The following is a 17833-nucleotide window of genomic DNA, read 5'->3' as shown; positions in this document are numbered from 1 at the left end:
CTATAGAGTGTCAGGCTTTATACTTTGTGCAAAAAAAAAGTAACCCAATGGTTGTTTCCACTTTGATGCAAGTAATTTTACCATAAACATCATAGCATAATTTGCACTAACATTTGCTCTCCCATACATACCTAGATCTTCCAAACCATCAAATCTATCTTTGTTAATATTGTAGTGTATATTCTCTTAATTGAAATAGCATCAAACACCAAACCACCTCAGGGTGCTTGTGCTGGCCTTCTCAACCACGCCACATTTTGTTGACATTAAACTTTAGTTTCCACATTTTGCACACACTATCAAACACATTTGCCAACTTTTGTAGATCACTTGGTAAAATTACAGTTTAACACAATACATCCTACCTTATTTTTCTCTATCCCAACCCCAACAAACATGGGGACTTGGTGGAAAAGCAGGGTTTTAGCGTGGGGGAAGCCAAATTAACCTAACCTAACCTAACCCGAACGGCGCCGTCATTCGTGTTTGCGATGTGACTATTAATGTTACCTACTCGCCATGTATGTTGCCTCCACCACCACTGGCTGATCCAGCTTTGTGCTTGTTTGGTGGCCGAAATTTGTTGGAGGTCGTATTTTCGAAATTCCTTATGATTTTTTTTTACAGTAGAGGGGGCAGGGCAAGGTAAATAAAAAGGAAAAGAGAAATGTCCGCTGGCGCTGCCTTTGTAAATAATTGATAGAGTAGTGCAAAGAGAGTATATTTTGTTCTTGCATAAACGTTATTATTCACATCGTAGTGTGCTCTCATTTTCTTTCTCATTTCCCGTCGCCTTTCATTGCAATTTCGTGAGTGTAAGTGAAGCAGGTTCCCCTTCGACGTTTTCTGTCAAGGAGAAAACAAGCTTAAGGTTCATGTCTGGTTTATTTCTACACACGTATCATGACACTTGTTTAACTTTTGTTTTCAGTGATATATATGATCCTGTGACTTCTATAGCTGCGAACTACATTATATTTACATACCGAGCAGGACTTGAGACTCCAGAGTATGAGAAATACTATAGAAAACATAATGAGTCGCGCGGATCACTGCTTCGAAACAGTGACTCGAGACAGATGTCATTCGCCTCGATCGCCACTTCGCTCCAGTCTTTGGGCGTGTGCGGACGCGTGTGAGTGAGGGAAGGACAGCTGTGTCTTGTGTGCCTCGTTCATTGTCCGTGGCGCGGCAGAACCCATGGATGACGAGGACCCCTCAGCAGGTGCTCACGCTGGGCAGGACGGGCGGTGCCGCTACCTCGGGGAGACGAGTGGCGGGAAGCCGGTGAGTGATGGAGGTCAGTTGTAGTGGCGGCGGCGATGACCGAGCCATGTCTGTCATTTGTCTAATTCATGTTTAAATTTTAAGTATAAATTAAGGGCCATTTTACGAGCGATCGTAATTTATGCTGTGCGTTGACGAGCGCCTGTTTGTTATCATGGCATCTGATGGGGATTAATGTTACCCGGCAAGGTGACGGGGAACGGGTCGGCGCCAATGCTGCGGCAAGGAACTGACGGGCGGGCGAGGCCTCGAGGCGCGATCCAAGGTGACACAGGAGGCGGCGGGTGGAGGAGACGGGATTACCCTTTAGCGGGGAAGGTGTGTGTGTGTGTGTGTGTGTGTGTGTGTGTCAGAGAGAGAGAGAGAGAGAGAGAGAGAGATTTTTACATAAATGCTCTCCACTTTTAGGTCTTTGTCGTAATAAGGCAACGTAATGATGTTGAGTCAACTTTGTTTGGTGCAACAGTGAAAGTCGCTATTGATACCGTGCCACCGTATAGGGTTCTGTAAAAAGAGTAAACGAGCACTACTTTGCGAGTGCGCGGAGGAACGCTTTGTTTCGGGGCATCCCTCGGCGCGGGGCACAGCTGCTATGGCCGGATGTAATCCATGGATGGCTGTTGTGAAGATGTATTACCGAAGTGAACTGAACACGCCTGTCCGCTTGTCAAAACTCCGTCGTGCGTGCTAGAAATGTTGTAATTACCACCATGCCGTGCCCTAAATGCGCACCCGCTAGGAGTCGCTATTCCTAAGATTATCCACCCCTTACGCCTTATCCAATACACAATTGCGTTATGCCGTCTTAACATTCTGATATTTAGATTATAGTTGGAATGTGACTAAAATCATTAAAGCCAAGATAGTTTTTACTAGGTGTATTTCATTTTGTTTATTGACATCGATAAGAATTAACACAGTGGGTATCATTTAACTTTGATTTTTTTTCTTGGTGGTCCTGTGTCTCCTCAGCGGGAGGAAGGGACTCAGAGGCTCACGGAAACTCTTCGTCTGGCCGCACGTACTTGGCGAGTTTATCAGAAAGACTTCCTAATATGTAGCACGCTGTGTCCAATGCAAGGCCTGTTTTTTTTATTTTTTTATTTTTTTTATTTATCTCCTAGTATCACTAGGGGAACGTGCCCTTTGGGCTCTGGACTTGGAATTTCTAGCGCTGATATCAATATAACTTTTGGTGTAAGTGTACTATCGAAATGCTGAACAATGCAACGTGGCGAGCACTGCGCGAGAAAGTTATGCAACAGAGGGGAACGATTTGCAGAATCAGAGAAGTTTATATTTCACTTCTGGCACATCTGTTTTATCCCTCGTCCTTTCGCAAGACACAGACGGAGAGCAAGACACCTGCTGTGCCTCATTGCCGCCTCCAGCCGCCGCCATCCCTCTCTGGCCCGTCTTATTCATCGTGGTGGACGAGTCCGTCAGAAAATCACCTGCCATCCCTTCACTCAGTCGCATCCGCCCACCACCCCACTCGCACTCCCGCCACCCGCCAGCGTTGCAGCCGTCCGAGGCCCATTCGAAGTTGACGAGAATGAACGCCAGACGGGTTGCCAGTCATAAAAATCTGTCACTGAAGATGATTCCCCAAATTAAATATACGCACTGGTAAACAGTAGGAAAACTGTTTTCACAGTTTCGTGAAATACCAACTAGCAGCCAGAGACGTGGTGGCGGCGTGGCAGGTGGCGGCGCGGCGCCTCCTCTCCCTGGTGACACTCAGCGCGGGGTACGGCTGCTGCGGCCAGATGAAAACCATTGATTTTTAATTTCATAAAACGGCGAAAAATCGTTGACTTCTCGGAAAGTCCCACCTCTGTTTCCCCTCTTCGGGAAGGTCGTTACTCCCCACAGTTCGGGAAATGCCGGGTAGTGGAGAATTCACTCCTAACCCCTGGCCGGTAAATCAGCCTAGGAGTGATGGTGACCGCTGCGCCGCCTGTCTGATGCAAGTGTTGCACCAGTCGACGTCCGAGAACCCGAGCTTGTTAGTGGAATTTGTGATTGGTCCGTCTCATGCAGCTGCGCGTCAGGGTGCCGGGGGATGGGGTGGTGAGGGAGTTAGCAGCTGAGTGTTGAGAATGGGAAGAAAGGAGGAACACTGAGAGTATGATTTAAAAGGGGGGCGGGGGGGGTTTACACCATTTAAAGGGGATGGAGGAAGTAAAGGGAAGGGCACCAAGGACAGGAGTGAGAGGGAAGCAAAAGAGAGGGAGGAACAATGGGAAGATGGTAGAGAAAGAATAATGAAAAATAAAGTATCAGATAAGATGAGGATGAGTCCTAGATTTTGCAGCACTGAGGAGAATGTAAAGTAAAAACCTGGTCTAAACCCAAATTGTTTATCGTATAAAATTTTGATTTTGTTTAGATTTTTTTTTTTTTTTATTAATGTTTCAAAATTTTGAACATATTGGTAGAATAGAAATTTGACGGTGATTGGACAAGTCTGCTTTGTTACCCCTTTTATGAATTGGTATTATTTTACCAAGTTTGAATCTGTCGCGAAAGATACCTTTCCCAAAAGATTCTAAGTGGTTTTACAAGTATTTATTTGTTTTCTTTCATCATAAGTGTTGATATCTCATCAATGTGACCTTTTATTTTTAAGAGATGTTATTGCATTTACCGTATCGAAGTTCGTTATTATGGGCATTACCACAGCGTCTGGGTAGTTTCCGCGGAGATGATAGTTGTGGAAGGTTCGTGTTGGGGGAAGTTTGCTTACAAGTTCAGAGGCGATCTTTGAAAAGAAGTCATTGAAAGCGTCAGAAATATCTTGTGGGGAATCCTAAACTTTGTTGCTGTAAATTATTGAGTTGGCTGTGGCATAGTTTTTAGTATTGGTATTTGATAGTTCATTTATCATTTCCCATATCTTTTTGGTACTTAGTCTATAATCTGAAAATCTTTGCAGGTAATAGTTCCTTTTAGTGAGCATTTAAGGTTATTCAGGTAGTTTCTATAGTTTTTGTAGATATTAAAATTAATCACACCTAGTGTGTTTGATTTATACAAGCTAAATTTTTGTTATATAGCTTTAAGAACTCCTTCGGTGATCCATAGTTTTGTAGCTTTTTTATTGATGCGAACTTCAATACTTGAGAAAACACATTAATAAATGCTATTTACTGTGTCTAGAAACAAATTGCAGTTTATATTTGGGGCATGGTAAGTTAATGGTGAATTACAATCGATTTCAGAGAGCTTTGTTTTAAATTTTGTCCGATTCTCATCCTTTCTTATCCTAAAGGTTATTTTATGTTTATTTTTTATTCATCTTTTTTATAGCAAAGGAAACAGCTCAAGGGCAATAAAAAAGGAATTAATAATGAAAAAAAAGCCCGCTACTCACTGCTCCTATGAAAAGGGTTCAGAGGAGTGGCCGAAAGAAAAGTCAATTTCGGGAGAAGAGGTGTCCTGATACCCTCCTCTTGAAAGAGTTCAAGTCGTAGGCAGGAAAAAAATACAGATGAAGGAAGATTGTTCCAGAGTTTACCTGCGTGGCGGATGAAAGAGTGAAGATGCTGGTTAACTAGTGCGTTAGGGATTTGGACAGTATAGGGATGAGCTTGAGTAGAAAGTCGTGTGCAGCAGGGCCGCGGGAGGGGGGAGGCATGCAGTTAGCAAGTTCAGAAAAGGAGTCAGGGTAAAAATATCGATAGAAGATAGAAAGAGAGGCAACATGGCGGCGGAATTTAAGAGGAAGAAGACTATCAATAAGAGGGGGGGAGTTGATGAGACGAAGAGCCTTAGACTCTACTCTGTCTAAGAGAGCTGTGTTGAGCCCCCCCTCACACATGTGATGTATACTCCATACGAGGGCGGACAAGGCCCCTGAATCTGCATAGTAACTGTGCGGGGGAGAATAACTGGCGGAGACGATACAAAACGCCCAGCCTCGAAAAAACTGATTTAGTGAAAGAAGAGATGTGAAGTTGCCATATAAGATTTTGAATTAAGGATAGACCGAGGATGTTTAATGTTAAAGAAGGTGACAGCTGAGTGTTGTCGAAGAATAGGGGATAGGTGTTTAGAAGATTGTGTCGAGTTGATAGGTGGAGAAATTGGGTATTTTGAGGCATTGAAGGACACCAGGTTCCTTCTGCCCTAGTCGGAAATGATAGCAAGGTCTGAGGTTAAGCGCTCTGCAGCCTCCAGTCTGGATTCTTGTAATTCCTGTTGAGAGGGTCTTCTGTTGAAAGAAGTTGAATAATGCAGAGTAAAGTCATCAACGTATGAGTGGGTAAGACAGTTTGTTATGGAAATAAGATAATTGATGAAAAACAGGAAGAGTGTGGGTGATGGGACAGAGCCCTGTGGGACACCACTGTTGATAGGTTGTGTCACGGGGTGAAATAAGATTATAACAGGCGTGTACTCAAAAGGCGGAACCTAGCCAACATGAGTTTGATCCCCGTGACGCGCCGAGACACACTACGGTGTACACACCCTGAAAAAGGGCAATAACACGACTTACCTGCTCAAAACACCCGTGGGGTTATTACTTACTCCTTACGGGGCTGGAAGCACACACGCACAGGGACAAGGGTACTGAGGAAGTGTGTTCAACTATGTACAAACTTTATTACAACAAAATCACACAAACACACAGAGAGCTACACACACACACACACACACACACACACACACACACACACACACAGCTGGGCCTAGCGTTACTTGTGCTCGCACAAGTACTAACCTGCCCTGGCTACACTAGCGACTAGCTACTTAACTTGGTGCGGAGGGAGGAGTAGAGGCTCGTGCAACAGCCTTGCTCGAGGTGGCTGCAGCTTGTCCTTCCTGCCGTGGGCTCCTCAGGTGCGTGATGTCGGCGGTAGGTGCAGCCGTCATGGGAGAGGCCGCCGCGGACTCGACACACCCAAGCTGAGACCCGGTGCGGCTGCGTCCCGATCGGCGAAGCCCGGGATCGACAACACACCAGCAGGAGGAAAACCGCGTGGGCACACTCTGCCGCCAAGCACGGCGGCAGCCTGCCTCCTCACAAGAAGACGGCTGAGAGACGAGAGAGGACCCACCCTTGCGCTGGGCAGGTCATGACACAGCACATAGCGGTGAACTGAGGCAACAGAGTCGCCAATGCAGGAAAATGCACAGGCAATCGTTCCTGGCTGACTGAACATGGCTGGTTAGTTTACTAACAACATACAGCCTCAAAAATGCCAGAATGCTCCGCAATAACAGAAACTAGAACTCGAGGTTCTATAAGGTAACGTCCTCAGATGAGAGATGAGCAGCGGCAACTCTGGCTGGTCAGTCAGGCCGCGGGCGGCGAGGGGGGCGAGGACGAAGCCCCCAAGGCGGGAACTGGACAGAGAATAGCCACTTCCTCATCAATACAGAGGCGTAACATGCTGCAGTACACTAATGTGTGCACCTGCAACAGTTCGGAATGGTGACACCTGAAGCACGTAATAGCAAGTAAACACAGCAGGCGACCCGCAGAAAAGAATGCACGCATTGGCACCTCGCCCAGGTTGCGGAATCAGGCGGACTGACGAGGGGGTAAGGGGGGTGATCGTCCACATTATAAGCGACAGGCGTGGCACGACTGGTGAGCAGCCCGCAGCCAGTGTTGCCGTTATTGGTACGAACGTACCAGATTTGGTATTTTTGGTTGTACAAAGTACGACTTTCACTAGATCTGGTACTAAATAGAGATGGTGTTTTTTGTTCTATACATCGTGGAAAGAAAATGAATAGTGTCATAAGGCTTTACATTTATGTCCTGCCATGTACTTCGTTAGTATTCAACACCTTCAGCAACCCAAGAGGAGATAGATTTAAATTTTTATAGGTATGTAGACCAGTATATAATGTTATATTTACTCAATCTGGTATGCTTTGTTCTCATTTGGTACTTTTTACTGGTGCAGTCTGGTACACTAGACAACTGGGTGTCTCGCGCGGGGTGCTCACCCTGGGTGCTCACCCACCAAATGGCTCTCGCTAGACTCTCGCCCCCGGTCCGCGTAGCCCCGCCCACTTTACCATATATGGGAGTTGTGGGGTGCTACGCACGGAGTCACCAGCCTGGCCACGCAGAGTGTGGACGCCGCTTAACATCAGAACGGGAAAACCTTCCTATCACCCTACCTAAGCAAAATAAACATAAAAGAACTTGTCACGGACCTAAACCTTGACAGGTTGATAGGTTAAGTATGTCAAGTATTGGGAGGACTAGAAATACAGGTAGGTAGTCGCTTAGGGGAAATATAAAAAAAAATATTACAAAGGGAGGGAGTTGTAAAGTTAGTATATTTGTGGTCTAGGTGGGATGGAGAAACTGTGGAATTATAATCAGCAAATCTTGTGGGACGGGATCTGTGAGATAAATGGTCGAAGGATTGCATTGTGCATAAGTGGTTTGTTGATGTGTGGGTATCGTGCTTTAGTAGGTTAGTGTTGAAGTCCCTGGAGATGATGGTTTGGTTATCAGTAAAAATATTTTGAGAAAATTATCCATATACGAGTAAAATTCGTTAATTTTTTGTGTTTATCGTGGGGATGGTATAGGAAAGATACGATGAAATGAGTTACCAACTGTGATTTTGATGGTACAAAGCTGCGGTTCAATTATGGTCACCCTACTATAGAATGGGTATCAAGATGTTAGAATCTGTACAGCGAAGGATGATAAAAATGATTCAGGGGGTGAGAAACTTGCCTTATGAGGAAAGACTTAAGCATTTAAATCTACACTCTCTAGAAAGGCGGAGGTTGCTAAGAGACCTGATCGAAGTCTATAAATGGATGAAGGGCTTTAATAAAGGGGATGTCAATAGGGTTTTGGTTGTAAAAGAACCAGGTAGAACACGTAGCAATGGTTTTAAGTTAGATAAATGAAGATTCAACTAAGACATAGGCAAGAATTGGTTTACAAATAGAGTGGTGGATGAATCGAACAGACTTGGCAGTCATGTTGTGGGTGCCAATACCATAGATACATTCAAGAAGAGGTTGGATAAATTCATGGATAGTGAGATAGGGTGGGGTTAGGATTACAGAAGCTGCCTTGTATAGGCCAGCCGGCCTCTTGCAGTTTCCTTACGTTCTTATGTAGATTGGTGTGTGTGTGTGTGTGGGTGGGGGGTAGGTGTGTGTATGGGGGGGGGGTATATGTGGATGGGATGATGTGTGTGTGAGGGGGGGGGATGTGTGAGTGGGTGTTGGTGTGGGTGTGTGGGGATGGCGGGGGGGGGGGGGGGGGTGATGGTGGGGGTGGGGGTGGGTAGGGTGTGTTTGGGGGTGGGTAGATCGGTGTGTGGGTGTGTGGGGGGGGTGGGGGTGGGCGTAGGTGTGTGTGTGTGTGTGTGTGTGTGTGTGTGTTCAAGATTTATTATGATCTGAGCATGTGCTGGACTCGCGATCCGTAGCCACTACCCTCCCTGAATGAGCGGGGAGCTCAGGTAACGGATCGTTTGTTACGGTACTGTATTACATAAGCCCGTGCGCGCGCGCGTGTGTGTGTGTGTGTGTGTGTGTGTGTGTGTGTGTGTGTGTGTGTGTAACTGTAGATGATAAAATTAACAGAAAAAAAGAGGTGTCGGCGTCCGTAGATGATGAAGGGCAAAGAGGAACAGGAGGAGGAGGAGGAGGAGGAGCAGGAGGAGAAAGTGACTATATAGATGATAAAAGGAACGGAAAAGGTAGATGATGAAAAGCTAAAAGGAAATATGACCCTAAGGGGACGGAGACAGACAAAAGACGGCGAGAAAAAGGCCCGCCAGTCAGAAGGCGCCAGATAAAAGAAAATTACGTTCAATGGGCGAATAATTCGATCCTGCCTTTGTCCGGCGGTAGGTGCCACCAGGGGGACTCATCGCACAAATTACACGATATCGAATCTGGTGGCGTTCTTCATTTGTTTCATTTACTTCGCAATCTTGGCCTCCGCCGCCGCCACCTTGCTAGATATGCGGCCGCGCCGTGGAGGGAAAGAGAGAGAGAGAGAGAGAGAGAGAGAGAGAGAGAGAGAGAGAGAGAGAGAGAGAGAGAGAGAGAGAGAATAATTTATTTCCCTTGGTGGTCGGATGTCCGTGATTACATTCGCATCTACGGACAGTGTTCATATTTCTTTGTCACCATTTATGTGAAGTAACGCTTCATGCTTTGATTTTTCTTGATAGTGGTGGTGGTTACGTATGGTTGAGTGTGATGCTGGTGGTGATGGGGATGTTAAGTTTTAGACAAGGTAATGTCTTTTTTGGTTGACATTGTTTTAGTTGTTGTTTAGGATATTGGTAATCGTGATGAAGATAGTTGTGAAGATGATGATGATGGTGCTGTGGAGATGGTGTTAGTGGTGGTGGAGGGTGTGATTGCTATTATTATTATCATTATTGTTGTTGTATTTGTTGTTGTTGATGGTGGTGCTATTGGTGGAAAAAGTTGGAAAGTTTCGTTTAGTCGGCGCAACATCTGTGGTCATATGCCGAAGAGAGACAGAAGGGGAATTAGGAATTATAGGAGAAAGGAACAGATCCCAGGAGACGGGACACAGCCCCCGATTAATACCTGGTACCCATTCACTGCTGGGTAGACAGGGCCAGGTGTGGGGCCACATTCTCACCTCACTTGCCACACGGAAATGAAATTGTACACACACTCAAAAAACTATCGTTACACATTCAGCACGATACAAACTGACACCAAGGACGAATCCATTGAGAACAGGCTACTCATGTTGGTATCACTGCGTGTGCTGGGTGCGGGTTCACTTGCCTAAACCAAGTGAGCGGGACTCGTAAATGAAGCATTAAAATTTGAGTTGGCACAAAAACGCTTCATGAAACACACAGGTGGAGTCTTAGTCGAAGTAAATAGATCTGTATTCTATGAAGCTATAATACTGTAGTGTTTGGGGTGATGAAATTATACTTTAACACATCACACACAAGTGAAGAGTTAAGATTTCGTTCATTTAGGAGACAATATGATAAACACCTTGCGGTGATGAGTTACTCAGGACTCGGATATCAGAGTGAATCCCAATGACTGATCGCCACATACGGCTCCACTAAGCCTAGGAGGTTACGTAAAACGTAGCTAACACTTATGATAAATTTATAGTGGATTATAAACTTGACTTATCACCCAAATGGTAAGCTAACGTTGGCATGCACTACTCGATTCACGGTATTCGCTTGTCTCGAAACAATCATGGAATGCACCCGATAATATTAATTCTCTAATAATTCTCGGCGAGTCATTATACCAACATGTTAGACAAATTAACTCCCGCATGCAAGCTATTTAATAAATTACCCTTCCCCAGAGACGGCTAATTTCGGCAATTCAAAATGCCCGCGCCAAATTCCTTATCCGTCAACTTAAAAATAGCGTAAAGTTCCTATTTTTTTATTTAGCAATGAGGCAGCACAAGAGAGAAGGGTACGCCAGGAGTAGATTGAAGCAACCTGTAGAAGTCCATGCAATTCTGTTTAAACTTGATCTTTCTTAACAACAATGTTTTTAGCGTTGCAATATGAAGTTGTGTTTTTTTTCAGATACCAACAACTTGTTCATGAAAGAAAAGACACGTTCAGTGGAAGCATTAGTCCCAGGATGGCACATTATGAACTGAAATATATCTGACATGCGTTGATGATTGTTTTTGTCTTTGACATGGGATAATTCTTCTACCCACCGCTATTACGTATATCATTTGAGCATTATTGTTTTATAATTTGTGAATTTAAAGCTTAAACAAGTGGCACTCAAATCACTCCGTCAATATTATGGTGATATCTGGTATCTCAGTGTCTCCCTTCCTCTCTCCCATCCTTTCGGGGGTCCTGCCCTGCTCCCCCCAGCAGAGCTGAGGTGGTGGGGGTGATCGCACTCTTACCCTGCCGAGATAACCGGGTTGCTCAGTGTGAAATTCGTCGGACCCCACTGTAACGATAGTTTTTTGAGTGTGTGTACATTCATGGCATGATACACTGTCTCCTCCCCCTCCCTTACCCAACCCCAGAACACCTCCCCCTCACCGACAGCATATCCACCACCACCACCCTCATAGCTCTCCTATACACCTCCAACACCTCCAGTACCACCCATTCACCAGCCAGCCACTTTCCGACAACCACCAACCACCATTACCTAACCCACACTTTTCCCAATATACTTCAATACTTATCCACTAAAATCTTAACTTCCCAACGTGGTGTTTTTGTCCCTTCGCCCACCACCAACATCCTTATAGTGCTCTTATACACCCAGACCCAACACCCTCAGTACCACCCACCCACCATCTTCACCACCCACCAGTGTCCTGTTAAAAGTTACCGCTACTTCCCCCTATGTCCTTCAAGAGCTCTGCACTAAAACTTTCACTTCACCACCACATCTTTTCGTTTCTTCATCTTTCCCCTTTATTAGCTTCACCTTGACCAGCATTCAGCATCCCCTTTCCCTCTTCATCATAACCATTACACCTTCCCATGCAAAGCCGTTTTTATTGTATCTTTCCTTTTTACCTGCTCCCCTCCATGTTCCTTCCCTTCGTAGTCTCCTTCTCCCCGTCCTTTAACTTATCACTTCCTTCCCACGTCTTCTCATAGTCTTCCACTTGTAATGTTTTGTGTCGACTCAACTCCGCCGTCAACTATTATAGTCGTCGTTAGTACACAGGGCCCTTATTCCCTCTCGTCTCTTGTGACTATACTATTTTCCATTCTTCTGTCTTGTTTTCTTCTCTCGACACCTGATCCCCATCTCTATACCCAACAGTGCCAATACAGGCACGCAGGTCTTCTGGTGTCTGTTCTTCCTATGTATTCTTCCTATGTATTTATCTGCTCTTGTTGTACCCATATTTTCTCCTACATGTGTGCTTCCTCTTGCTAGATCTTAGGTGTGGAGTAGAGGAGGACGAGGAGGGAGGAGCAGAGGGAAGAAAAGGACGAGAAAGTAGCTAGAGAGAGAGAGAGAGAGAGAGAGAGAGAGAGAGAGAGAGAGAGAGAGAGAGAGAATGTTGTCATGGAAAGAAAGTGACGGTGAGGTGTTAATCTTTAGGTCAGAGACTGGCTTAGGTGACAACTGATGGTGGGAGGCAGGTGGGCTGTATCTGGAAAATCATTTAGATTACCAACTTTTTTTTCAGAAAAGGAAGGAGCTTACGGGAAATTAAAAAAAAAAGTGTAGCAAAAAAGCCTTCTAATAGCTGCTCCTAAGAAAGTACTTTCATCTCTAGTTTCCTTTCTAGCCGTTCTATCTCTGCTCTGGTAGACGGTCGCTGTTCTGCCCCTAAACATATCAACAGTGGTGTCCCACAGGGCTCTGTCCTATCTCCCACTCTTTCTGTTGTCCATTGATGATCTTCTTTCAATAACAAACTGTCCTATCCACTCCTATGTTGATGAATCTACTCTGCATTACTCAATATCATTTAATAGAAGACCCTCCCTTCAGGAATTACGTGATTGCAGGCTGGAGGCTGCAGAACGCTTGACCTAAGATCTTGCTCTTATTTCCGATTGCGGCAAAATAAACCTGGTGTTCTTTAAGCCTCAAAAACTCAATATCTCCACCTATCAACTCGACACAATCTTCAAAGCATCTATCCCCTATACTTCGACAACACTCAGCTGTCACCTTCTTCTACGCTAAACATCCTCGGTCTATCCTTAACTCAAAATCTTAACTGGAAACTTCATTTCTCTTCTCTCGCTAAACCATCTTCCTCGAGGTTGAACGTTCTGTATCGTCTCCGCCAGTTCTTCTCCCCTGCACAGATGTTGTCCATATACAGAGGCCTTGTCCGTCCTCGTTTGGAGTATGCATCTCATGTGTGGGGGGATCCACACACACAGCCTTACTAGACAGAGTGGAGTCAAAGGCTCTTCGTCTCAACAACTCTCCTTCTCTTACTAGCAGTTTTCTACCTCTTAAACTCCGCCGCGATGTTGCACTTCTTTCTATCTTCTATCGATATATTCGTGCCGATTGCTCTTCTGAACTTGCTAGCTGCATGGCTGCCCCCTCCTGCCCTATACTGCCCAAACCCCTTATGTAAGAGTTAACCAACATCTTTATTCTTTCATCCTCTTCACTGGTAAACTCTGGAACAGCCCTCCTTTATCTGTATATCCTCCTGCCTATGACTTGAGCTTTTTCAAGGAGAGTATCAAGACACCTACCCACCTAAAATTGACCTCCCTTTACCTCCCTTGACCTCCCTCTTTAGTTTTTGTTTTTAGGAGCAGCGGGTAGCAGGTTTTTTTCAACACTTTTTTTTGTTGCCCTTAAGCTGCTTCCTTTTCTGTAAAAAAAAAAAAAGTTTGTAAACGGAGTGATTTTACAGAACTTAGTGATGAGTTGCTGAGTCCTGTGCCGGGGAGACAAATTGGACGGTTGCTGCCCGGCTGGTTGTTGTAGCTGTTTGATGTGAGAACAAGTGCACAGCATTGAGGGGGGTTGCGTGCATCTTGCTCCTCCTGAGTGACGGGGCTCCAGCACTGTCACTGTCACTTGAACTGACCCTCCCCTGCTGCTGAGTTACTGGGATGGTTACCTTCGAGACTTAGGTGTGTCGGCAGGGACAAGGAAGATGACTGACGTCGGCGACACATGCAACCATCACTATCTTTCGCGGCACCACTAACACACTACACTCTCACTGTCTCTCTAATTTCACTACATTTCACAAATGTTCTTGGAAATAAGGAGTTCCTTAAAACAAATGGGAAGGAACAGGGGAATGGGGGAAGGGAAGGGAGAGGGTCAACAAGCTGTCCCTGTGGCTGCAGCGGAGAGCGCCATGTGGCACGTCTTGACCCGGTCAGGTCTAAACTTTTTTTTGGTGTGTGTGTGTGTGTGTGTGTGTGTGTGTTGGTGGGTGTTTGTGTGTATATGTGTTTTCGTAAAAATACACATGACACAGCGGCAAATTAAACACTGATGGAAATAAAAATCAAACACACACACACTTGTGGCCCAGACTTGACAGAGGTCAGACGTGGGTCACGGCGCTCCGAAAGGAGTAGCCCGGGGCCAGCCTCTTGGGCTCCCCCCGTCCCCTACTTCCCCCTCTCCCATTTCATCAAAAACACAACAACGTAAGAAACTTTTGTGACATCAAGCCTAATCATGGTGACAGACATTGAGTGCAGTGCGTTTGTGGTGCCGTGAAGACAATGAAGAGTAGAAATGGCCAGTGTGACGCCGAAGCCCCAGGTATACCAGCCCGACCATCATGCTGCTGGGAGAAGTCGGTTCAGGCGCAGTGCAGTGTTGAGGCCCGTCACTCAGATGGAGCCATGGATGGGGCAATCAGCACGCCGCTCAACATACAGGGCCGTGCAGACGATTGACGTTCCCACGCCTACTGCCGCTCGGTCCGCCCCTCTTTCCATCTTCTCTAGCCAGCTGCATGGATTAGCAAGTCAACGCTAAGCCCATAAGATGAGTGACGGCCGATATCGCCTCTACCTGCACCCCCACCATCAGCTACAACCTGACCATTTTTGACCTGGGGCTGACCTGGGGCTTAACACCTGTCCCGCAACCCGGAAGACCACACCGCCTCCTACCGCACCAACGCACTGCATTCCACCACCTAACCTCCCCCCCCCCCCACCCTCTTCTATTTCATCACAACTCTCCCACAATGTAAACCTCAGACCCTCTATACCCCTTTCATATTGTACTTTTCCTTTTTTTTAATATATTTCAACATTGTATTTTTAACGTGTATATTTTCAGCTTAACAGCTGCAATCACTTAGTAAACCGATTATTATTATTATTATTATTACACACACACACAGTTTATTCCTCATTCATTAAGGCTGTTTTTTTCCGGAATAACGAGGCGAAAAACCTACAAACACAAAAGGTCAACCAAGGCTTCTTTCAGTGCCACAGGTCATTGCTCGTCTCTCGAACTTCATCTCGTTGGTATTTAAGGGCCAATTACAGAGCCGTAAAGAACGAACAAATACGCTTCCATTGATTATCTCTGGAGCGTGAGCGAGTCTCTTTATTTGTATTCCGCTCGTAAAATGTTCAATGGATTATCCTTCTCGCGTGCGTACGTGCGTGTGTGTGTGTGTGTGTGTGTGTGTGTGTGTGTGTGTGTGTGTGTGTGATAATGTAATCGTTCTCCTTCTCTCTTCTGGGACTAAAATTACTTTGTCTTGCCATCCTCTCCTTTTCCTCCCATGCCCACTACCCTCCTCGCCTCCCACTCTCTTCCCTCTCCTTCTTTCCCCTCACATTCCCTCAACTCCCCAAAATAAACTGCTATCTTTTAACTTTCACTTGTTTCCATTAACTTATTTATTTATTTTTTGGTTTCTTCTCTACGTGGCGAAGGAGGAGGAGGAATACACAGGAATACATAGGAAGAACAGACACCAGAAGACCTAGCGGTCTATGACGAGGGTGTCTGTTTACGACCGCTACTACTAGTAATCTACGTGTGGTAGGACAGGACAGAATAGATGAAGGCTCCTCCCCACCCACCTCTCCCTCCGGCAACATGCCGGCAGGAAATAGTTAGAAGAGAACACCATGTACCTTTAAGGAAGAAAGGGCCGTGGAAATTTTACAGTAAAGAGAGAAATAAGAGGAAATTACTACCCTTAACTTACACTACTGGTAACCTAAGTTGTGGGGGAAAATGACTTCATTACATAAGAACATAAGGACACAGAAACACAAGGAGACTGGAAGAGGCCGAGTGGCCTACACAGGGCAGCCTCAGGATCCCCCCTAATACTCACGATGGGTGAGGTGTAGTTTCAGGGGCACAGGTGGAGGCTTGATCCTCGTTTTACCGGCGGTACTAGGCACGGCACCAGTGACCTGTCACCTTACTGCACTCACACCTTACTCCACCTGTCATGCCGACATTAACTGTTGCTTTACTCTGATGTTAACTTACGCTACTTGCAATCTAGGTTGTGGGGGAGAATAATATGGATTTAGGTTGACGTCTTGCTGCAATCTGTCTGAAAACATGCGAAGAAGGGTCACTATAATCTTATATCCCTGAAGTACTTATCCAATGAAGACTTGAAGCTATTGATACTCTGCGCGCTAACTACTGACGGTGGGAGTCTATTCCAGCGATCGACGACTCTATTATTGAAAAAACTTTTGCGCACCAATGTGTTACATCGGTTTCCCTTTAACTTCATACCGCTGCTGCGTGTTCTTGTGTCGGTGTCTCTCTGGAATAGACTATCTGGTTTAATGTTGTCGAATCCATTAAGGATTTTGAACACTTCAATTAAGTCCCCTCTTATCCTTCGCTTTTTTAAGGAAAACATATCTAAACGCTTTAAACGCTCGTCATATGGTAAGTTTCGGAGCGCTGGAATTTGTTTGGTTGCTCGTCGCTGTATCCTTTCTAGCAAAACTTGATCTTTGATATAGTACGGTGACCAGAACTGAACGGCGTATTCTAGGTGTGGTCTTACAAATGCTAAATATAATCTCTTCATAAGTTCGGGCATAGTCTATGGTTCGGGTGATTTATAATCAAAGTTTCTTGATATTAATCCTAACATCATATTGGCTTTTTTACTCGCTGTAGAACATTGATCACTCATTTTAAGAGTGTTACTGATAATGACACCAAGATCTTTTTCTTGTTTTACTTCGCTAAGCTTATGTCCTTGAATCTGGTATTTAAAGTTAGGATTTTTTTCACCTATGTGCATTACTTTACATTTATCTACGTTAAAACTCATTTGCCATTTTTCGCTCCAGTCGGCAAGTCTTATTAAGACTGGTTGAATATTCTGGCAACTTTGACTGTTCATTACCGTACCTCCTAATTTGGTGTCGTCGGCGAATTTGGCTACTTTAGATAGGATATCAGTTTCTAAATCGTTCACGTAAATTATGAATAGTGTTGGCCCCAGGACCGAACCTTGGGGCACGCCACTGGTGACGGGTTGCCAATCCGATGCTTCACCATTAAGAACTACACGTTGTTCTCTGTTGGTGAGCCAGTCATGAATCCACGCACATAGATGGTCGTTAATACCGTGGGAACGCAGTTTAGAAATAAGCCTAACGTGAGGAACTTTATCAAACGCTTTCTGAAAATCTAGGTAAATTACGTCATATGGGCTTCGGGCGTCCCAACATGTATAAACATCGTTGAAAAAAGTTAATAGGTTGGTAAGGCAAGACCGATTACTACGAAATCCGTGCTGACTATCAGTTATCAAATCATTTGTTTCAAGGAAAGTAATCATTGTATCCCTGATTATTTTTTCGAATAGTTTAATTAGGACAGACGTAAGGCTGATAGGACGATAATTACTGGCTTATTTTCTATCTCCTTTTTTAAAGATCGGGTCAATATTGGCCTTTTTCCACTCGAGAGGCACGCTGGCCTGTGCTAATGACTTGTTGAATAGCAATGTTATGGGTAATTCTAGCTGTTGACTATATTCTCTCAACACGCGAGGAGATAAATTGTCGTGGCCCAGATATTTATTTGGATCTATTTTCTGCAGGTACACACGCACTTCGCTGATATC

The 17833-nt window shown here is 45.1% G+C and overlaps 1 protein-coding gene across 1 annotated transcript; it reads right to left on the bottom strand.

Annotated features, from left to right (window-relative positions):
- Nucleotides 1–9633, bottom strand: LOC126995287 (uncharacterized; the record flags this gene model as incomplete). Its single annotated transcript, XM_050854775.1, has 2 exons — nucleotides 1–131; nucleotides 9579–9633. Coding segments are annotated over 2 exons (186 nt in total), but the record flags the coding sequence as incomplete, so codon positions are not given.
- Between the last annotated feature and the right edge of the window lie 8200 nt (nucleotides 9634–17833).

Source organism: Eriocheir sinensis, chromosome 7 (genome assembly GCF_024679095.1).
Source record: "Eriocheir sinensis breed Jianghai 21 chromosome 7, ASM2467909v1, whole genome shotgun sequence".
In the NCBI taxonomy this organism is placed as follows: Eukaryota; Metazoa; Arthropoda; class Malacostraca; order Decapoda; family Varunidae; genus Eriocheir; species Eriocheir sinensis.
This window is presented reverse-complemented; position numbering and strand designations above follow the sequence as displayed.